Source organism: Vespula pensylvanica, chromosome 3 (genome assembly GCF_014466175.1).
Source record: "Vespula pensylvanica isolate Volc-1 chromosome 3, ASM1446617v1, whole genome shotgun sequence".
In the NCBI taxonomy this organism is placed as follows: Eukaryota; Metazoa; Arthropoda; class Insecta; order Hymenoptera; family Vespidae; genus Vespula; species Vespula pensylvanica.
Genome location: NC_057687.1, coordinates 9,196,182 through 9,220,257, shown reverse-complemented (window position 1 = coordinate 9,220,257; position 24,076 = coordinate 9,196,182). Strand labels below are relative to the sequence as shown.

The 24,076-nt window shown below is 39.9% G+C and overlaps 1 protein-coding gene across 1 annotated transcript in view; it reads right to left on the bottom strand.

The window, feature by feature from the left end:
* LOC122628181 (putative uncharacterized protein DDB_G0271606) overlaps positions 1 to 16,858 on the bottom strand; it is a 103,888-nt gene extending 87,030 nt beyond the window's left edge. The window contains exons 1-4 of the mRNA XM_043810181.1: positions 16,572 to 16,858; positions 16,150 to 16,254; positions 14,308 to 14,965; positions 5,714 to 5,769 (exon numbers count right to left, since the gene is read on the bottom strand). Of these exons, the coding sequence (XP_043666116.1) occupies positions 5,714 to 5,746 (33 nt within the window). The 5' untranslated portion in view covers positions 5,747 to 5,769; positions 14,308 to 14,965; positions 16,150 to 16,254; positions 16,572 to 16,858. The remainder of the gene's footprint in view (positions 1 to 5,713; positions 5,770 to 14,307; positions 14,966 to 16,149; positions 16,255 to 16,571) is intronic.
* Positions 16,859 to 24,076: the final 7,218 nt, after the last annotated feature.

Here is a 24,076-nt window from a genome sequence, read left to right as displayed (position 1 = left end):
CTCTTCCTCGTATACTTCTCTCTCTCTCTCTCTCTCTCTCTGTCTCTTACTATTACCCTCACTCGTCTCTCCGTTCTCCCCTTTCGTTCCTCTCTAGTAAATAAGTAGTTACTCTACTACTACGAATCTCTTCTGAATTCTGGCACAAGACGACGATTCGCGGTGTCTTCCTCTCTAACCGTCTGCTTTCTACGAGCACAAGGGCATATCTACTGGGTGTTCCGTTATTAAAACAACAAATAAGTAAATAAATGAATTAAATAAATAAAAAAAGAAAAGAAAAGACTTGTCTCCTTTTATTTTTTCTCGCGAATTTCTCAAAAATAACTTCATCTGATTTAACTTCATTTGACTTAACTTAACTGTAAATTTAAAGAAACGTTAACGTTAACTAGGTCGGCTAGAACTACCTATCTACTTGTTGGTCGATACTTTCGGGTACACGTTATATGCACGCTCATGTTAAATGTCACGAGTCGATATCGATCGTACCCCCCCCCCCTCCTCCTGTCTCTCTCTTTCTCTCTCTCTCTCTCGCACACACACTCTCTATATCTATTTCTATTTTTTTTTTCCTTCTATTTCTCTCCTCTTATAAACTTCGAAATGACGGGAAAGAAGAGACAAAGATTCTTTATTGAACAATACCGAAAGTGAAAATCATTTGATATTCGAACCTTAAACGCCGAGTGTGGTAAAGCGTACGTGCAGCTGCATACTTAATAAGGAATCAAGCTTGGGATCTGGGCGTAGGTCCGGTATATTACTAGTGGCTATGGTCGTAATGGGAAATAGAAGGAGAGAGAGAGAGAGAGAGTAATATACGTTACTACGCAACTACGGTCCAACACCTACATTTAACTTGATTCCTTGTTTTACAGCACATGAAACGAGTTTATTAGAACTTTACGATCTTATTTATTATTAATTTAAATATTACACTTTTCTTTTTAAACGAATAAAACAGACGAATTAATTAATTATATTCTCTTCTCTATTAGAACTGAAGAGACGAACAAAAAGATAGATAAAGAATTACACCATCGAGAATAAGAAATTCGATCTCTTATTCTCGATGGTTCGAACATTAACATTCTTAATTATCTAATAAACAACGAGCAATATATTTCGTTACAATGATTATTATGACGACGACGACGACCACGACGACCACGACTACAACTTCGACGAGAAGAACGTCAAAAGGAGATTTTATCGCGTCGTTCGTGAGGAATAAATTACGATCGTGCCATTAGCAAATCTAAACGATCGTTGAAAATAAATCGAGCAATTTAAAAATTTCAACCGACCGATCAAGAGAAACGCTTGTCAAGTTTTCTTCCCGTTATCTTCTCTTTTTCTTTTTTCTATTCTATTTCTTTTTCTTCTTTCTTCTTTTTTTCTCCTTCTCTTCTTCTAATTTTCTTTTCTTTTGTTATTCTACCGGATAACGTCGAGAAAAACGAATCGTTTGTTTTAAGATAATAGTCCAGTCGTTATAGAATATTTTTAAAATCAATGTCGACGTACACATACACGCATCCACACCATACACACGCACATGCGCACACACACCAATAATATCGTATAATTAAACGACCAGGAGGAGTCCCTATATCGCGTTAATTAAACCTATGGTCCAATAATTGGATCGCTTCCGCGGGATTACGATCGAACGTTGAAAGCAATATTTTTTACCATAGAGTAAGTACCGTGCAAACAGATTCGACCCAATTTGAAAATTGTATTCCCTATCGATACTTGACCTAACTTTGACCATTATCGATGATATTAAATTACACGTTTGGTACGTGCATTTGTTTAGGGCAAAAGTTCGAGGAAGGAAAAAAAAAAAGTGAATTAATGGAATAAAATTCTGGATCGGTACGAGTTAATATTTTGTAGTAGTGTATTTGTAGTAGCGACGACACCGTGATTCAAAAGGGCTTCTTCGTCGGAAAGGAAGAGAAGAAAAAACGAAAGAAAAAAAAAAAAAAAGAAAAAATATTGTTCACGCATTTTTGCTCAGAATCGATCCAAATCGAGCATACTTCCTGAAACGAGGTTCGAACCCTCTCGAGCATGCAAAGAAAGGTTCCCTTTCGAGAAACGACGAGATCGAAAGCGAGAAAAACGCCGCAGGGTGTCGTTAAAATCCTATTTGCTTATCTGAAAAAAAAAAAGGAGAAAGAAAAAAATGAAGATTCGAAGAGTGACGATGGTGGTGTTAGTTTATCGATGATATATACCGACTCGTTGATCGACTTTGTTGAAAAAAGGAGAACACGATGGTATAAAACTCTTACAAACAAAGAAAGACGGACAAGTATCGTAAATCTCGTACGTAGTACCTACTACCGTTACTAGATACGCACTATTCATTGGCGTAGACTCCGTTAGAATTTTCTTACGGTCGAACGCATCGTTTCTTTTTCTTCTTCTTTATGTCTTATTCAAATTACATATCAATCGAGTGAAAAGAATGTGAAAGCGAATAATAATCGTGAAATAAATTATTTCGAAATGATAAAATCGTTCATCGGTTAATTCTCAATAGCATATGCTTTTGTATAATAACGATAAACATGACGTACCTGCATGCATATATATATATATATACATAACAAATACATATACATACATATATATGTAAATAAATATATATATACACATAAATTCATATAATTATATCAGTTACATACGTACATACACACACACACACACACACAAAGTCATATAATTATACCAATTAACGTTAATGAATGGTAATAAATAGAATAGATAATAAGGAATTTTAGATTTGACGCTTTTGCGGGCGTCGTACCACGTGTCGCGAAGAAACGTGGAAACAACTCGTAGAATGCGGCTTGACTTCCGTCGAAAGAAAACGTCCGTGCAACGTATGCGGTTGACGATGACCGTGCACCATCTATGAGAGAGCAGGAACGCGATAGTTACCACCGGCTGCCCAGCCATAAACATAAGAAGCCGTAAAGTCTTTGTGCTATCCGCGAACTAGCCTAACGATCTTGTCCGAGATAGCAAAAACTATTCGTGAAGAGAATCGAAAGGATTGCGAGACGAAAGGTCCACAATAACGACGACGACAATGACGAGTTTCATCTTTTCTCTCGTACCACGGATGCCAATTTCATCGGCATCCATTCGATAAGAAGAAAATGAAAGGATTTTCCTGGAAACTCGAAAATCCTCTCTTCGAAATAATCCTTAATTATTCGTTGGTCCGCACGGAACGCGCGAATGATTCGTACGATCAAACGAAAGATCGATCGGTAGATCGGTCGATCGACCGATCGATCGATAGAAGCCATCGATATATTGCCTCGTTAATTAGTACCGAAGCATAATGAGGTATCGAGAGACCCAACCACCATCGTTGGTTCCCACATACGCTATGCGCTCCCTCTCACCCTGTCACTCGCCTCAACCCCTATCCCTACCACATCCCACCCTCTTGCAGCTATTATTCCACACGGTTTGAACCGAAATAAGCTTTGACCCGAAATAATTGTTACGATTTCGTTTATAATCCCTCCGATCGGCGACATTCTTTTCTTCGGTTATCGAATTGAATTCATACTTTTTTCGCGAATTTATCCTACGTATCTGAATTAATCGGCACGTGTTTCTACAAATTTTCATTCACCGGTATACGGATAGGTGTCCTGTCAGAATCTGAAATGTGGACAGATATTTTCTTTCTTTCTTTCTTTCTTTTCTTTTTTTTTTTTTTTTTTTAACCAAACTGAATACGAAGGTCGAAGATCGAATACCGAGGAGAATGAAATAGCGAACGCGTGTTAACGAGACGGATAACACGTGTGCCAAAAAAAAAACGAAGATGTTCACCGTCGAGAAGAAAACAAAAATTGAGAAGTCATTTCCCTCGAGCGTTGGTTTTCTTAACTCGAAGGGAAAACTCGCTCGAATAATATACGCGAGCTTGATCTTACTCCGAAAACATATTCACCTTTCGACCTTCGACCTTAGCCGATCTCTTGTCGGCTTTTTCCTCAAGCGCTTGCCATTTCCTTTCTTTTTTTTTTCATTTTCGTTTTCTTTATTTTTTCTCCTCTCTTGTTTCTTTTTTTATTTTTTTATGAACGAGACCAACACAAAAACGCTTTCGCGAATGAGATATCTTTTGATACTCGACGAAGGCTCCAGTTAGCCCCGAATATTTTTAATTACGCAACCAAGTAACGGGAAAGTTGCTTAGCTCTTTAAACAAAATTCCAACGTTAGTGCTAATTTTGAGCTTTCGAAATAACTCGCGCGTAACTCGTCTCTTAATAACATTAATGAAAACTTCTCGTCCTTCGAAGTACTTACTTACTTACCACCTACGAATATTTATCCCCGCGAGAGAGAGTACCCTTTATACATTTTGAATTAAACCGATAATTTATAATCTACTCGAGAAAATAACCAAGCGACTATTATTGTTACCATGGACCAATTATCAATACGTTCTTTTATTATCATTACTATTATCGTTGTTCTTATTATTATTATATATTATATTATAACACGAACGCATTTAGAAAATTCAAATCGTTGTTAGACCATTATTACGATTATTACAGACGTTTTCTTCGATTTAACTTTCATGAACGTTCGTGTATACGAATTAATAATAATAAGTAACAACAACGATAAATAACTAAGATAATAACGAATTATCATACTTGTATTTAATCCATTTGATGAGCCATTTTAATAATTTAACATTGCTAATAATCGATTTGAATTTGCAGAGAGACACGAATAACGTAGAGAAGAAGCGACATTACCGTTCTTCGAGAGTCGGCTGAGCCACGCCGATCTTAAATTTCTCTTCGATTTAATCTTTCTCTCTCTCTCTCTCTCTCTCTCTCTCTTTCTCGGCACACGCGGCATTTCCTTCCTTAGCTCCTTCGCGATGTATTAACCCGGTAGCCTACTTTATCGTCGTGTCGACGGCCTCGAGGCTTTCGAAAATACTTTGCTTGCGTACATCTCGGACGAAATAACGAAAACGTTATATAGTCGTGACTTGTAAGAGATAAAGTAGTCGGGAAACGAGATAACACTCGACGTTAAGGGGTTAAAAGAGATTTTTCCTTAATCGAATAAAAAAGAATTTCAAATTTCGCGAAGAAGATTGAAATTCTATCCGTTCAATCGGAGATTATATATTTATAGACACGTACATAAAATTACGTACGTACGTGCGTACGTAATTTTAAAAGGCAAAGATAGCCGTAGAGATCGGTCAGAAATCTTTTTTCGATTTGTCAATATATTAATATTATATTAAAAAATCGTATATGGTATCTCAAGATATTGTAAAAAAAAAAAAGAAAGCAACAACTGATGAAACTTTACCTCGCTGTTTACATACTCTCGATCCTAAGGATACACCGGTTTAGTAGTTAATAATTTTACAAGGTTGCCCTGGTTTCCTTTATTACTTAAAATCGCTCGTAATTGACGGAATCACGGCAACTCTTATTACGAGCTATGTAAGTGAGTACTTACTTACTTACTTACTTACTTATTTACGAGACGAGAACGATTTTCTGCGTACAACGTATCCGCTACCGCACGTTTTGTTTTTAACGATCAAAATACGACGATGGAGAGGGCTTCGTACTCGATATATAAAATTGGTATAATACGAGAATGATATATAAACGAGTTATGTACTCACCACCTCGGCAACGTTGCCGGAGCCCTCCCTCATGCCATCTCTGTCCGTTCGTCCTCCTAAAAGAAAAAAAAACAAACAAACAAACAAAAAAATAAAACTATAAAAAAAAAAGATAATTTATAAAAAGAAAATTTATGAAAAAAAAGGATGTAAAATTTTTTAACGGAAGAGAAAAATATGTGTTTCACGAGAACACGACCGGTCGCATCCTTCTTCCTCGATCTCGTATTTCTCTTCGATGTTAGAAATTCTCGCGTGATATCCAGGCCGATCGACACGCTCGAACGACGAAGAAAATCAAGAAAATAAAGAGAGAGAGAGAGAGAAAAGAAAAAATAGAAAAAGAAAATTGATAATCGACGGCGCGAGTACCGTGTGCTCGCTAACCGGAATCACAAGAAATATATATATATATATACTCTTTCGCGTAATCGACGTTTCTTCTCGATTCGGAAAATCGACGACTTCAGACCAGCCATTCCGCTTCGTCGAGTCCGTGCTACAAAGCGTTTCTAAGGGAGATAAGATTGGCGCGATCGGGTGATCGGCCAATCGTTCGTTTTACGATCGACGAACGCAAACGGTTAATTACTCGCGTCAGGACGAGAAGAACGACGTTCTAACGATCGTGATCGATCTTAGAAAGAATATTTTCTTTTCTTCCTTTCCTTTCTTGTCCTATTGTTTTTCTTCTTTCCTTTCCTTTTTTTCTTTTCACAAGTTGAAACGTTCTAAACTTTTGCAATCTCTTAATGCCTTATGCATTCGAGCAAGAGCACACACGTTCACGATTTTTGTTTATGGTAATAATACCAGTTGGTTTAGTTTTCAGTTAGTTTTAGTCAGTTAGTTCTCCGATATGATATTTGAATCGACTTCCAATCGCTTCGAAGAAATGACGATAGGCATACCAAACGACATTTCTATATATACGTATATATATATATGTATATATGTAGTTTCGACCAGAGTTACTTTCGAGCAAAAGTCGGACTTTGGCGAAAGTTTATCGCCGCGAAAAGCCCCCATGGCTGAAGTTTAAGGAGTAATTTTCTCGAGAAAGCTTAAAAAGAAAGTAAAAGATTGATAATAAGGGAAGAGTGCTTTCACGAGTATAATCAATCATTGTGTCGTCACTTTGAAATCGTCTTCGTTCAATTTGAACCGACGTTACTATCTCTCTTTTTTACCACATTCCTATAAATTTTTTTCTTTCTTTTTTTTTTTACGCTAAAAAATTAAGCCTAATACCGATCGATCGAAATTAAGTACGAACGTTTTTATTAGAACGTAGAAATTCGATATCGTTTAATCGATCTTCGAAAATTTTGCACATTTGTTACTGACAATACGGACACACGCTAAAACAATATCCCCGTTTAAACCAATCTACCTTCGACGTTTGGCTGATATTTAATTCAATTAATAATAAAATAATTAAAGGAGCCCCATAACGTGAAACATAATGGAGCACATGTGTACATATCTATATACATGAATTCTCTTTGCTATATCTATAGACCCACTCTTTCGAATATCCACAAGCTCGTAGGTTGCTCGTTTACCCAAGGGAGATTAATTATTAACGATACTAATTATCGACAGAACGAAAACGTATAGAAAAGGGATAAAGGATAGGTTTTACGATTTGATCATAAAAAATACGACATATCCGTGGATCGATCGTTCGAACGGATACTTTATACGATCATTCATTTTTTTTCCTTATTTTTTTTTTTTCACGATTTCGCGTGAGCCGACAGAGAGAAAGGACTTGCAAGGAAATATTTTCTCCACCGAGATAATTTCATCCCGGGGAAGAAATTCGTCGAGGGTCGTAAGGTGAGCATACTTTCGTAAGGCACCAGAAGGAAACAAGAAAAAAGAGATAATAAAAATAAAAAAGAAAAAAAAAATGGAGTCCAACAATGTACAACTAATGTTGGATAAGTACGGTTTCGGGGCACGGTGTTGCACCTTACAAAAGGTTCCTCCAGATACTTTTTTATTCCCATAGAGATTCCAGACATTCCTCAGCGACGTAAACGAGGGACTTTGAAGGGGGTAGAAGGTAGGGGGCAGGAGCAAGGGGATGCAGGACTCCGACAGGTATATATCGATGCAGGCTAAATGCGAGACCCACCAAATAGAGATTCTTCCGTCTAAAATCGTGTAAAGTTTCTTACGGTTACATCCGAGTAAACGCATTAAAGGATCCCCGACGATCATTAAGAGAAGAAAATTTTCAACTTTTCTAATCGACCGACCGACCGACCGACCGACCGAACGAACGAACGAACGAACGAACGAACGAACGAACGAACGAACGAACGAATAAACGTTGCTTAGCTAGACACAACGTTAGCTAGATCCTAAGCTTCTTTTCTTAGAGTCCGACACGCAATGACCCATTATTTACGAGGTTTCTTCGAGGAATGTGCCAAGTCGACGCGTTTGAATTCGTAATACGTCCAACACCCCTTCTCCCCCCACTCCTACCCTTGGAACATTCTTCACGTTCGATCTTAATTTTCTAAGAAGGTTCATTACGTACGCAAAGAATTTTATTCGCCATTGTTATTCATATACATAAGTGTCACGATAAGAAAGTCACTTTTCTGACGCTACTTCCTCCTCCTCCTCCTCCTCCTCCTCCCCCTTCTCTTTCTCCTCTTCTTCTTCTTCTTCCTCTTCTTCGTCTTATCGCGTGAAGAAGGTAATAACCACGCACTAAGATATTTTTTAAGACTTCGAATTACGGCATGGATTTTAACAACGGTTTACTCTCTCTTGCGTTAAGAGATAATTACGTTGGGAATCGCATCGCAAACTTGGCACGCGATATCGCGTGTGGGTGAACGCAAATGGCGTACTTTCTAAGAGGGGCTGCTGCCGCAGCCGCAGCCGCAGCCATAGCCGCAGCCGCTTGCCCCTTACCAACTTGCTGCTTGCCGCTTGCTGCTATTGACTGTTGTTGCTGTTAGCTCTTACGATTACGTTACGCGTCTCGTCTTAAAAGTAAAAGTAGGTTGCGAATAATGCAAAAGAGAAGAAGAAGAAGAAGTAGTAGAAGAGGAGGAGGAGGAGAAGGAGGAAGAGGAAGATGAAAGGTGATAGATGACGAAGATGAAGAAGAGGAATAACACGAAGAAGGAGAAAAGAGAAAGAAAAAAAAAGAAAGAATAGAAAAGTCAACAAAGAGCAGAAATGAGATGCGTCGCGGTCCTACGATTCTAACAACGTAATCTTTCCGTCTAGGAGCGTGTCGTTGCGTTATCTTGTCTCTTCTTTTTCTTTTTCTTTTTTTTTATCTGCTCTGTTTTATCTTCTCCCTATTTCATCATCGGACGTCAATGTAAAGTATTAACGCAACCAGAGAGAGAGAGAGAATTAATAAAATAGAGGAGATGTTCAAATTTATCCTTTATGAATAGAATCGGTATCCACATTTAAAAAATTAATCCGATCGCGTAACACAACGACGATTCGAGTACTCGCGAATATTCTCGTTGCGAACTACCGATCGGATTTTATCTATCATTCTCTCTCTTTCTCTCTCTCTCTCTCTCTCTCTCTCTCTCTCTCTCTTTCTCTTTCTTTTTCTCTCTTTGCTTCGTTGATTTCCAAGTGGATATATATCTCTGCAATTTTGATGCTTTCGCGTTCGTGTACTCTCCAAGTACCGTTAAACGATATCGTTTTTTTGTTCTTTTTTTTTTTGTTGTTTTTTGTTGTTTTTCCAATCTACCTTGAAAATCGTTCGGGTGTATTCGGTTTCGCGGACAGGGGAATAGAAAAATTGGTGACGTGATAGTCCGATGGTAGATTTGAAAAAAGGAAGAGAAGGAAGGGTGGAAGAGGGATCGAATTTGCATTCGTTACGTTTGTAAAAGTTTCGTGGTATGACTGCGAATAAAATAAAAAGAAAAGAAAGACAGAAAGAAAGAAAGAGAGAAATAGAAAAAATATTGTTACACTAAAAAATTATAATCGAGGACAGAGATAATTACGATTGGAAGAGTCGACAAAAATTTTAATTCTTGTTTCACGCGTAACTTGTAAGACGAATAGATGGATAGATAGAAAAACAAAGAGAGCGAGAGAGAAAGACAGAATAGGAGTAGGAAGAAAAGGTGAAGAAGGATGATCAGGGTGGATCATATTTCATGGTGGAAGATTTAGATCCCATTAGATGGCTATACAAGGTGATGGCGGTAGGACGTGCTTACATAAATAGATGGAGATGCCGTAGTAGCTGTTAAAGGTAGAAAATTTTCAAGCGGTCTCTCGGAATCGCCCGTTACGGGATACGATTTTTCCTAGACTAACTGTAAGAGATCTACGGAACCGTATAGAAAGGACGTATTTCTTCGTCGTCTTCTTCTTCTTCGTCTTAGTTTGAGGTAAGAGAACATGACGAAGAGAAAGAGAGAAAAAGAAAGATGGCGACTCGGAAAAAAGAAGGGACAAAGTATAAAACGATACGTGAGATTCTCTATGTATTATATGTAAGTCCTCGAGACTCGTCACACGTCACACGTCGCTCGTCTCTCGGTAGATTATCTTCTCTTTCTCTCTCTCTCTCTCTCTCTCTCTCTCTCTCTCTCTCTCTCTCTCTCTCTCTCTCTCTCTCTCTGTTTCTCTTGCGGAACGTTTTCACTATTTCCATTTGTGTAAGAAAATGAAATTTGTTATGTACAAGATTTACAACGACGCTATATTTTCCATGTCTACGCTTAGAGATAGATAATAAAAATTGCATACCGAACGAGTCGCGATAAAAGTTTAATTAAAATCGAGAGGGATAAGAATCATGAGAGAAGAAGAGAAAGAGAAAGAGAGACAAAGACGGACAGACAGATAGACAGAGAGAAAGAGAAAAGGTTTAATTTATACTTGGTGAAAATGGCGGCGATTAATCTATCGAGATAGCTCTCTTCTCTTTCTCTCTCTGTCTCTCTCTCTTTCTCGCGCGTGTGTATAGCTGAAGAAGTTTCGACTTTGTACAGAACTATGTATGTACGCATCTGAGAAGGATAGAAAGAGAGAAATGGCACTCGTCTCCACGAGCATGAAGAAAGAGAAAGGTAAGAGTGATAGAGAAGAAAAAAAAAAGAAGAAGGAAGAAGATGATGAAGAAGAAGAAGTAGAAGAAGAAGTAGAAGAAGAAGAGGGTGGGCGAGAGGGAGGGAAGGGATGCATGGATAGGTGGATAAGGAGGAGGAGAATGAGATGGAGGGAAAAGGATTTCGCGCGCATGCGCGAGACGAAGTTCGAGTGTTTTAAAAACACGCGAGAGGCGACGAGTGGGATTTCAAGGTTAGACGAAGCGAGACACTCGAGGCTAAACGGCGAAGCAACGGGGGTTTTCATCCGTCTTGCCGCTCGTGGTCTCGCGTTCGTTTCTTCGTACGTTCGTTCGTTCGTTCGTCGCTTGCTTGCTTGCTTGCTTGCGTACACCAACTCGAAGAAGAGAGACAGAAAGAGAGAGAGAGAGAGAGAATCTATGGCAAAAAGTTGCAGAGACGACGGATCTCGCGTCGTGGCCGCGTTCCTTTCTTGTTTTCCACGAGAGCTAATTGCAGTGGCTATACTACTTGCTCTACTACCGGTGATTGTGGTATCTCGCGAAGAGACCTCCTTATCCGGATAGCTGAAGGAGATCTGGAAGAGAGGAAGGGAAAGGAAAGGAAAGGGAACTTCGAAAAATCCCTGAATACCGCGTACGAAAACTAGTCTCGAGAACGGACTCGATCGTAAATTTCAAGACAATCTCGTAACTTTTCGATCGTCAATGGCTCGCTTTATTTTCTCTTGGTCGACTCGTATCGCGTCCGTCCGTCCATCCGTTCGTCCGTCCGTTCGTTCGTTCGTTCGTTCGTTCGTTCGTTCGCCAATAAGCTTTTTTCCATGAACTCTCGCCTTTGTACTCCATTCGACATGAATTCGACGATGGCGAGTCTACTTCGGCCATTTTATTTTTTTTTATTTTCCTTTTTTTTTTCTTTTTTTTTCTCTTTTATTTTCTTTTTTTTCTCACAACGTGACTTCTACCCTATACAATTTCTATAGACGTATATATATACATACATACATACATACACACGTATATATATGATATATATCTACAATAAAGTACGAATATATACCGCAGATATAGCGAACAACAGCACAACGAAGAAAAAGAGATGGAAAAAAGGAAGAGAAAAAAAAAAAGATCGATATAACGCAACATCGAAACGAGAAAAGAGCATTATACTTCCTATTCGAAATTGGCGCTTTACGAGCCCATTCGTCCGCGCCGATTTAATACCGTACGAATCTCTCTCTCTCTCTCCTCTCTCCTCTCTCTCTCTCTCTCTCTCTTCCTCTCTCTCTATCCCTCTTTCTCGCACGCGTGCGAGATAGATATAAACTCGATATCTCGATAGAGACGGGAAGAATTAAAAGTACTTTCGACGAACCGAGCAATCTGCCTTTATCCAAGATCGATAGAGATTTAATCACGAAGAAGAATTAATCTCCTCGAGGATAGTCCCTATTCAATATCTCTCTCTCTCTCTCTCTCTCTCTCGTCGATTCAATCTACCCTCTCCCCTCTGCCCTCTCCACTACTTCGCCCTTTCCCTTTTCTTTGGCGCGATTTTTCATAATCTCGAACATCAATGGAGTTCAATCGACGAGGGCGAAGGGATCGAGTCTCGAACGGCTCTTAAATTTTCCTTTTAAGAGAACGCTCCCTCGTCCTTCTTCTTCCCCCTCTTTCTCTTATTTCTCCTCCTCCTTCTCTTTCTCCTCCTTCTCCTCCTTCCACGACCACCGAGAAACCGCAAGATAATTAAATCGAATTCAGGCTAGTTCCTTCTCCGAATTAATCGAATTTGTTAATACGATTGGGCTCATTGAACCTCGTTTATTCGATCACTCTGATAAATCGCATTTCCGCGGAATAATCTCTTCGATTTGGGGGGAAAAATATCAAAGAAAAAGAATAAATTTTCGAACCTTAAATATATAGCACAAATATATAGCACGTATATATATATATATATATATATATATATATATATATATATATAGTAGATATATAACTAAGTACGTTTAGCGAAGCATCAAAGATATCGTCGGTCGTTGCGATTGGAGAAAACAATAGAGACGACGACGACGACGACGACGACGACGACGACAACGATAACGATGACGACGACGACGACGATGAAGAAACGTTGGACCGGTTGGCTCGGTTACGATCCAACGTCGTGTTTGCGTTCAATGTGACCAAGGACTGAAAGAGAGAGAAAACGTTTAACCGCGTGAGAATTTTTACGAGCTTACACGAGCATACGTAAGTACCTAACAACTTATCTTTTATCGAGACGAAAGAGGAAGATTCTTCAAGGCCGAACTTCGTTTGAACCTAAGCCGAACCGCCGAACTGTCAAAATCATGGCCGCCAACGACGTCGACGACGATGATTTATTAATAATACCATATTACCGCCGGTTTTCTCGCTTTTACGACTTTTCGATTTTTTCCAAATTATTATTTTTATTTTCTATTTTTTCCTCCTCTCTCTCTCTCTCTCTCTCTCTCTCTCTCTCTCTCTCTCTCTCTCTCTCTCTTTCTCCTTCGTCTTAACCACGAGATATAAAGATTTCATCGTTTATAAACCGCCTCCGCCATAATAGAATTCCGTGTGTACATATCCCTTGGTAATAGAGTAAATCAATAATCGTAAGGAGAGGGTAAAAGGAACAACATATAATAAATAAGGCGAACCGCAAATGGGGTTAAAGGAGAACCATCGTCGTCGTCGTCGTCGTCGTCGTCGTCGACGTCGTCGTCGTCGTCGAGAAAGAGAGAGAGAGAGAGAGAGAGAGAAAGAGAGAGAAGACGTCGACCTTGAAATCGAAGCCGAGTTAACGAGAATCTTTCGGCGACACTCTGGTATGCGACCGCAGTAAATGTACCAAAACCAACAGGATTCCTTTCCCCTCTTGTGTTCTTGGTCCGCTCCTGTAGATACACGCGGTTTACGTTTATCGTTCTACGCGATGTTAAATGTGTGTCTGCGCCATGTTACGTATCGGTTAGGTAGGTAGGTAGGTAGGTAGGTAGGTAGATATACTATATATGTTGCGGTATACCGGCGAGTAACGCGATACGCGAAACCGCGCGAAATTCAAAAGTCCTTCGGTGTATTTTCGTCGATTCTGGGTCGATAAATAATCCTATCTCGAATTATATCGAATATTTTCATTGAACCGTAAAGGATATTTATAAGGGGAAATTAATCAGAATTTCCCTTATTCCATTTCATTCAAAACGCTCTCCACAATCGATCTTCCTTAAAAAAAAATTCTCTCTTGAAGTAAATCTTACGAGAAACAAATTCAACATAACCTAACTTTAATAAACGTTCTCGCACGCGTTTCGACTGCGATCGGTTCAACGCGCAAAAAATAAAACAATAGAAAATAACTTAATAAATAAATAACGAAAGCGAGCGAGAAAATAGAGAAAGGAAAAAAGAAGAAAGAAAAAGAGAAAATGAAGAGAAAAAAGAAGAAACGCAGTTGCGTCTGGGGGCTCACCTTTTTTATGAACCGGCAAAATCTTGGCGATCCTCGAGTTGCCCGCGTAATCCAGATCTCGACGGTCGCGAGCAACTCCGGCGTTCCTCGCACTCTTCTCCTCCTCCTCCTCCCCCTCCTCCTCCTCCTCCTCCTCCTCCTCCACCGCTCCCTCCTCCAGCTCCTTCCTCTCGATCCAGTATTTCGTTCCTTCGACGCACCGACCGTGTACCACTACTTTGCGTTTCACTACTAACACACCGACGATGCAACAACCATCTAAATCACTACACGCCGAACGTCGTGCCGGTTACGAGGACGACGTACCATACGTAGTATCGCGATTTATATCCTCTTATCTCTTTTTCTCCTTTCGCACGATACCACTAACTCTCTCTCTCTCTCTCTCTCTCTCTCTCTTTCTCTTTTTCTCTCTATCTTTTTCTCTCACATACACGAATCACACATACACCACGCACAAACACCACGGATTTTAACCGAACGAATCCAAGCTTTGCCGGGGTCTTCGCTTCCGAAAAAATCACCTCGACTCCGTCGTCTTCTTGAAATTCTTGTCTTCTTTCTTTTTCTTTTTCTTTTCCTTTTTTTTCGTTTTTTTATTTCCTCTTCTTCTTCTTCTTCTTTTTCTTGTTCTTCTTCGTCTTTTACACTCGCTTCTCTGGCATCGATTTTAAAAAGAAACGCATGAACTATCTCTCTCTCTCTTTCTCTCTCTCTCTCTCTCTCTCTCTCTCTCTCGTATCTTTCCTTTTTCTACTTTTTCTTTTTTTGTTCTTCGTAACCGACGTAACTAAGTAAGTACCAACCACTTTACGATACGAGGACGAGGACGAGAATGAGAACGAGAACGAAAAGCGCGTGTTATTCCTTCCGTTGTACTCTCTCCCCACTCCACCAATTCCAAATTCTCCCGCACGTTACTCTCTTGTTTTCTTGTATTTATCTACCTGGTACAATGCCTTCTCGACTGTCTATCCAAATTACACTATATACACCAGCAACAATAACGATAACGATAACAACGAAAATAATAATAATAAAAATGATAACGATAATTATATACGATAGTAATAATAATTTAAACTCCGGCCGGGTCGTAAAGGATAAAATTTTTCGGACTCGGTTTGGTAGAGACAGTGAACGGAACGATTTAAAAAATAATAATAATAATAATAATAATAATCAAAAATGAACGAACGAACGAACGAACGAACGAACGAATGGATGGACGAAAATAAAAACAAGACGAAAAAAAAAAAGAAATAATTCACCGTTCCTCCGTAGGAGGAGAGACCAGCGACGCTTCGGTGATTTGACTGAGGAAGGGAGGAGGAGCGCTCGCGGAGACAGAGAAAAAGAGAGAGATAGAGAGAGAGAAACAGAGACGGACAGATACGACAGAGAGAAACAGAGAGAAACGAACGGTGGATCTTTCAAACGGATTATCTTCGACCACCTCCACCTTCTCGTTCGTCGTCGTCGTCTTCTTATTATTAATATTTATTTTCTATTTTCTCTATTTTCTTTCCTTCCTTTTCTTTTCTTTTCTTTCTCTTCTACTCGATGACGCACTTTCTCGATTCGATCGTAACAACGGATATACAGGAAAGAAGGAAACTTTGTAGTGAGAAATACCACGCGACGACCACGACGACGACGACGACGACGACGGTGACGACAACGACGACGACGACGACGACGACGACGACGACGACGACGACGACGAAGAAGACGAGGACATAGGAGTGAGAAAGAGATAAAAAGAAATGTATACGTGTGTATATATATATATATAGAGAGAGAGAGAGAGAAGGACGACGGGTACCAAAGTACGCCACACACCATACACAGATGATACACACACGCGCGCACTGTATCTTTCTCGTAGGAGCAAGAATCCTCTCTTTCTTCGTCTTCTTCTTCTTCTTTTTCCTCTTCTTTATCTTTCTTTACGCGTAGAGAGAGAGAGAGAAGGATAGAAAGAGAGGACGTACACAAACACGTACAGGTACACGTTAACGTAAAGAGAGAGAGAGAGAGAGAAGGGAGAGAGAGAGAGAGAGAAATGTAAACTGGACGGAAGGAAGAAAGCGCGCGAGCGCGGACGATGGCTCACGGCGACGCGCGATCGTGGCGGTCGTCGATCGAACAACACTCGCTTTCTCTCTCTCTCTCTTTCTCTCTCTCTCTCTCTCTCTCTCTCTCTCTCTCTCTCAGTTGTCTCTCTTGCCGCCTGCCACCCTCCTCCTTGCGTTCGTACGTACTACGTTCGGTCGTTCTCGTCGTCGTCGTCGTCGTCGTCGTCGTCGTCGTCGTCGTCGTCGTCGTCGTCGTCGTCGTCGTCGTCGTTGTTACCGTCGTTACCGGTGCTACAACCACCAGAACGTAAAACAAAACGTCGTATCGTTGATCGAACGAGATCGACGCTTTCGTCGTGATTCGATTGATACGACTTTTGTAACGCGTACCGACCGAATGAACGAACGAACGAACGAACGAACGAACGACCGACCGAACGAACGAACGACCGACCGACCGACCGACCGACGTCCCTGTCTCCACGTCGAAGTTTACAAACGAGAGAGAGATAGAAAGAGAGAGAGAGAGAGAGAGGGAGAAGGAGCAAAGCAGAGAGCGTGGGGAGTGGGAGTAATGGGAGGGGAGAGAGAGAGAGAGAAAGATAGAGCGATAGAGATATAGAAAGAGACAGAGACAGAGAGAGAGAGAGAGAGAGAGAGAGAGAGAGAGAGAGAGAGAGAGAAATTTGGTACGAATAGAAACGACGATGAAAAAGAAAAAGGGGAGATTATTTATCCTGGGTTCCGCGGAATGTCCGCAGTCGACGAGTCGAGTTGCTTGCTTGTTTGCTTGTTGCGTGCGTTCCTGCGTTCGTGCGTTCGTACGTCCTGGTCGTGCAACCAACCAATTGACCAACCAACCGATCGTTCGACCGTTCGACCGTCCGATCAACCAACCAACCAACCAACCAACCAACCAACAAACCGATCGACCGATCGACCGACCGACAGACCGACCAACCGACCGTCCGTGCGGCAAAGGTAAGTTAAACTGAGAGCACCGGCGCGCCTACGGTATAAACGAGATTAAAGCCCCGTACCCGCGGTAACGTAACGCTAGCCAATCACGTACTGGCTTTGAACTACTTGGCCAATCACAGGACACCGTACTCACCTGGCGAACGGTTAGAACCCAGGTGCGGCCGTTAAGGCGCCATTGCCTGGCGTTGGCACGTTACCTGCTCTTCTCTCTCTCTCTCTCTCTCTCTCTCTCCCTCTCTCTATCTATCTATCTATCTATCTTTCTCTCTCTCCATTTCTCTTACTGGCTCTCTGTCTCTCTTGGCCAACGCGGCATCGTGTGACGAGAGGGGAGAAAGGAAAGAGGTAGGGGAAAAGGTGGTATACGGCAAGGAGAGAGGCTTCGGAGAGAGACCGGTGCGTTCTGCGATGGAAAGAGATAGAGATAGTTAGATAGATAGAAAGAGAGAGAGAGAACGATACTATACTCACCGAGTCGCGAAAGAAACTCGGTGATAGAGCGAAACGAACGACGAAAGTGGCCCACGATCGCCAAAGGAGAAACAGAGAGAGAAAGAGAGCAAGAGAAAGAGAGAGATAGAGCAAATTTATTATACGCTGCGACACGAGCTCTGTCTCTTGGAAGTGAAAAGGAGATAGAGCGTGATACGCAACGGTGAGTATTGTACAAGAAACAGTACGATGTTAATACCCAATGGAATATATAGTATCTAGCGTACGGTGATACCGCAACAGAAGAGAAAGACAGAGGGAGACAGAAAGAGAAAGAAAGAGAAAAAGAGAGAAAAGATATTCGCGAATCTCCCGCCGTCCGGTTATTACGAATCGAATTCGCTCGATGACTAAAAGTTTCTTGCTTGTTCCCTCGAGCCGACGTGGGGCGTCCTTAAGGTCGCGAGCATCCACGTAACTCGATACGCCGGTTTCTCTACGGTTGGCAAACGTTCTTCTTTTTTTTTTCTTCTTCTCTTTCTTTTCTCATTTTTCCTTTTTCTCCTTTTTCCTTTTTTCTTAAAACATTTACTCTCCGTATCCCCGTACGAAACAGCTCCTCTCGACTTTTCCAACGTAGCACTAATATTATCACGGTATAATTTGAGGAAATATATATTTATGTATGCAGATATTATTTTGTTGTTGATTTTGTTGAAAGCGTATTTCGTATATCGATCGACATCTTTGATAAAACGAGGGGTGGAGTGGGGGAGGGACGTGAAGGCAATCGTATATCGATCAGGTATCATTCGTACGAAATTAATTGATGCTTTAAGATCTCTCTCTCTCTCTCTCTCTCTCTCTCTCTCTCTCTCTCTCTCTCACTCTTTTGTATTTATTTCTTCTCTTACGACTGTAACGTTTCGCTTAGTGTCTCCGCGAAATACGAACCTTCCGCGAAACGTATATACCGGCTTTCACGTGATAATATTTCATCGACACGCGAGACGAACGTTTCCCGGAAATATGTACATACGTAATTCGAAGAAGGCGCGGGTTCCTCGACAGATTCTGCGTCTCCTTTTCTCTCTCTCTCTCTCTCTCTCTCTCTCTCTCTCTCTCTCTCTCTCCCTCTCCTCTCTCTGTTTCTCTCGTTCTCTCGATTACGTTTAATAGCCATCGGTGCTGACCCCTACCGACCGATGTCCAAAACATTATTTTGTCTCTTATAACCTTTACGATCCGACAAGACGCTACTACTAATTTACATATATACGGTATATCCCTTTCGTTGATATTTTATTAATTTATTGCGCTTTTCCATAAACAAATTTTTCCGTGATTACATCTCTCTCTCTCTCTCTCTCTCTCTCTCTCTCTCTCTCTTTCTCTCTCGTTTTCTTTCTTTCTTTTTCGATGTGTTGTCGAATCGTTATTGAAATGTAGAAAAAAAAAACATCTCCAACCTTTCTCGAGGGGTATCCAATGACAAATAAAGGATTGGTTTCAGATTCGATAAGAGGACGCGGGGCTGCGCCTCAAGAATGTCGGCGTTCCAAGATGAATACATATAGAAGAGAAGAGTCGGAGCAGTGTCGAGTGGGGTGGAGGTGAAGATGGAGGAAGAAGAGGAGGAGGAGGAGGAGGAGAAGTGGGGTAGAGTCGTTATCTAAATTACTCTATTTTCTCGAGGGTCGCTCTAGATGGATTTTTTTTCCTTCTTTTTTTCCCCCCTTTCCTTTTTTTTTTTCGTTCGACCAGAACGCCGGTATCGAATCAAGGTGGGTGTTCTTTCTATCTATCTATCTGTCTCTCTCTCTCTCTCTCTCTCTCTCTCTCTCTCTCTTTCTCTTTATCTTTTTATCTCTATCTCTCTTTCTCATACTGTCAACGAAGGAAGTTCATTTTTGGTTGATGCGACCAACAGGATTTTCGATATTAAGAAGAGAATATAAAGTAACGTGTACAGCTTGGTAGATGAAGTTCCGTTAGAGAATAGCTATAGATAGTTCTACGAAGCGATCGGTCCATCCATCGGGAACGTTCACAATTTTCTGATAACTTTTATATTAACTTTAGTAACAGAAAGAAAAAAAAAAGCTCTTTTCGAGTTTCTTATAACGTAAAGTCTTCCGACGATGCGAATAATGTTGTCTATATATAAAAATAATTGTGAAATTAATTGAACGTGAAGGAAATGGAAGGATGTATCTATATATGTAGTACCTATATTATATATATATATATATATATATATATATATATATCACTAATATTATTTATCTTACATTCTCTTTTTTCTTTTTTTATTTTTTTTTATATTTTTTTCTAGCGTCGTATCGAAAATCTGAAAGTTTACATCGAGTTCAAAAAGTCCTTTGATTAAGTACTCTCGATAAAGAGAGAAAGATAGAGAGATAGAGAGAAAGAGAAAGAGAGAAAAATTTTTCTATCGGAAAGAGGAGAAGACAAACGATAGAATAAAAAGAATGAAACAGCATGTATAACATAGTTTATCGAGTCTAATCCTTATCTATTACGAAACGCATCCCTCGTAGTCTTGTAGAATTTTTCAATGTTAAAGTGAATTCCGAGCTTAAAACACAACAATGTGGACTATACTATTTCCCTTAGCCCTCCCTCCCATCTTTAGCTTCTCTCTCCATCGAATGAAAAACGTTCGTCTATTATACGTTACTTCTCTTTAAATTGCACTTGCGATAAGCATTTCCTTGTATGTATGTATGTATGTGAGTGTGTACGCTTAACGTATATTTATCGATGCTCGTTCATTGAAAATGCGAATGACTTTAATGATTATGGTCGATCGTTAATGATCGGATAATAAAAAAAATAAAAAGAGAAGGAGAGCAATGGGAGATAAAAAAGGAAAGTTAGAGAAAGGTTTTGTATGAGTATATATACATACATACATATAAACATATATATTTACACAGACACACACACATACATGGTCCGTGTCCCATGAAAGAGAGGATGTGTTCTTTCTCTCTCTCTCTCTCTCTCTCTCTCTCTCTCTCTCTCTCTCTCTCATTCGTACAATACGTATACAGGCACGTATATGTTAGTTCTTTCCTTCTTCGACAACCTAATGCACGGTAGGCTACGATCCTTCAGATCGGCCAGACAGGGACGATATAGGTGGAATGTTAATTTCGAGAGGGGAGATAAACTGCTGCCGGATATAACAGGTGATAGAAAGGGAATGAGAGAACGAAAGAGAGACAAAGAGAGACAGAGACGACGATATCAATGAATGAAAACGTACTATACTCGCCTCGTGTTCGCCGTACTATTTGCCCGTTCATTCGTCTCTACTTTGGTATTTGCGGCTCTCAAAGTCTCAACGATAGGCGGCGGCGATGGCGGCGACGATGGTAGTTTGTCTCTCCTCCTTTCATTCTGAATTAGACACCGAAGATTTGTGAGAACGAGACACTCGATATATTCACCGTTACCTTTCCTTTTCGTTTTGCCAAACTGTGAAAGCTAATCCACGTGGCACAGGATTTCGACAGGATACTACCGCCAATAGTTATCGTATTTCTTTCTACTCTCTGTTCTCTCAACAGTTTTATTTTCGGTTTTGTATTTTTTTTTTCTTTTTTTTTTTCTTTTTTTTTGGTGAGGAAAATCTTTCTTGAATTTTTTTTTTTTTCCTTTCTTACTACAAACAGACAAAATTGATAAATAATTAAAATTCCTCGTTTTATGATTAATTAATTTATCCGATATTGCACGTTCCTCATCCCTTGGTAATCGTTATATTTTTCATCGAAATAAATTTCGCATTAATTTACTTAGACCGATCGAAAATATTTGCCGATTAAGATTAATCGTTCGCTAGTTTTAATGTCTGTTAACGAAAGCAAGCAAACAAGTAAGTACTTACGTACTGAATTTTTTCTTGTTGACCCGGCATCGATACTTATCGTTATTACGGTGAAGTCCATATCCGGTACTTACCGTTAGTATCGAATATCGATTGATACCAATGATGTTGACCAATAGCAAATGCACCGATATCGATGTCTATGACCGAGATAGCACGCTTTCCCTCTTGGTATCGTCTATCCGTTCAAAATCTAGTAACACGAAGCTTAGAACGCGACGATGAAAAATAACGAGAAAGGTAGAAATTTTGTCTATCTATAATAGTAATTATTTTCTTGATAAATGTTTACCGGTTAAATCCATTATTATTATATTGTTCTGCGGAAATACGAACGGTATCTAAAACGAAGTCAACTCAAACGGGAAATTACTTTTCTGGAAGGTCAGAGAAATAAAAACTGAGAGATAAAGAGAGAGAGAGAGAGAGAGAGAGAGAGAGAGAGAGAGAGAGCACCGAATGAAAATAAATTTCCTTGAAAAAGAATCTCGAGGGTAACAAGGTTTCTTATTTCTTAACACCCCTTAAATGACACCGTAACGGTCGACTTTTGTTTGAACTTGGAAATAGAGGAAATGAAAAGAGGAAAAAGAAAGAGAAAAAGAGGTTTGCTTAAAAGAGAGTAATGTCTATATTATAAATGACAGAAAAAGAAAAAGATGAAGAAGGAAAGAGAAATATATAACGAAGGTTCCTAAATGATATTAACGAGTTGATTGATTTTATTATTTTTCTTTCTTCATTTTTCTGATTCTAAAACTACAAGGTAGTTAGATAGATCAAAACTTTTGGTTTACCAAGAAACGTTTGGTACACCCCGTAGATAGCGATGGAAAGTAGAGAAATATGAAAGGCGATGTATTGGAAACATGAATGATTCACGGGCCAGTGTACGCACGCTTCGAAGGAGTATCGATAAGTGAAATGTAATGTGAAGTATAAGTCTCCACCTATATTTCTCTCTCTCTCTCTCTCTCTCTCTCTCTCTCTCTCTCTCTCACTCCGTATGATTTTTTTTATCGGTAATCCCTCCCAGAAAAAATTGTGCACATTTTCTCCATTCTTTCACCTTCCATTTCCCTACCTCTCAGTTACCTTCTTTCTCAAACAATACATAATTACATGCATTACAGGAATCGTTAAAACCCATTCATCCGTTCTTTCTTTCTTTTCCTCTTTGTTACTTTGTTACACCGACATCCTTTTTACACAGCTATCCCTCTAATCGTTCATCTAGATGTAGTTACACAAGAACGCGGATATACATCGATCGGTTTAATAATACAGAATAAAAATCATTATCGCTATTCGCCGTTCTCGTGTCAATATAAATCGTGTCGCGCCTAATACGAAAAGAAAGATTTTCCCAAAAGTTACGAGGCTTAATGGCCGCTCATAAGTTAAATCCCGAAGAAGAGTAGAACGTTCATATTCCGTCGATTAAATCGATATTCTTCGGGGAAGAGGATGAAGAAGGAGAGGTGTTCGGAGGTAGAGGGGGGGTGGTTGGTACAAGGATACCTCGTTCCCTTAACGATCGCACTAAATTTCTTCGGTCGTTCGTCGATACGATATGCATCTCGATTAGCGACACGTAAAAATATCGTTTGAAATTTCGATGATTGGATGGGAGACATCCAATCGAACGAAGGCGTATATCCATCTACAGTATTGTGTGTGTGTGTATGTGTGTGTGTGTCGGAGAATTGCGTGATAATTTTTTTCGTTCTCCCTTTATTACATTCGTTTCTTCTTTGTAAAATAAGATATAAGATTTTATGTAGCGCGAGAAGGAAGATCGAAGATCAAGAACGACGATCAATAGACGGAGTAGTATCGAAAATATCGAAGAAAGAGATTTTTCTATTTAGAGTGATCGATAGTAACCACTTATGGGGCTTCCTACGTATTTCAGGATAAAGCTCGTATAGCTAGAATCGAGGTCAGTGGTAGCGATACCGATGACGATCTCTCATCTCGACGGTTGAGGAACGGCGAATAATAAGAAAATGAAAGAGAAGAGAAAAATGGATGATAAGAGAGGAGAGGAAAAGAGAAATTGTGATACGCGAAAGAGAGAGAGAGAGAGAGAGAGAGAGAGAGAGAGAGAGAGAGAGAGAGAGGTGAGCTATAAGAGAGACATTGTCTCAGGACGATCTTTGTAACGTTCTCTAGAGAAGGTTCTCTAAGAGGAGGAAAAAAAGAGAGAAAGAAAAAGAGAGAGAGAGAGAGAGAGAAAGAAACGGAAAGAGATATAGATAGATCCATCGTGTTGAATAATGCAAAAGAGGATCGCGTGGATTTTACAGTGGCTACATCCACTGGTAAAGCTAGCTATATGGTTTTATTCGAAACGACGGAT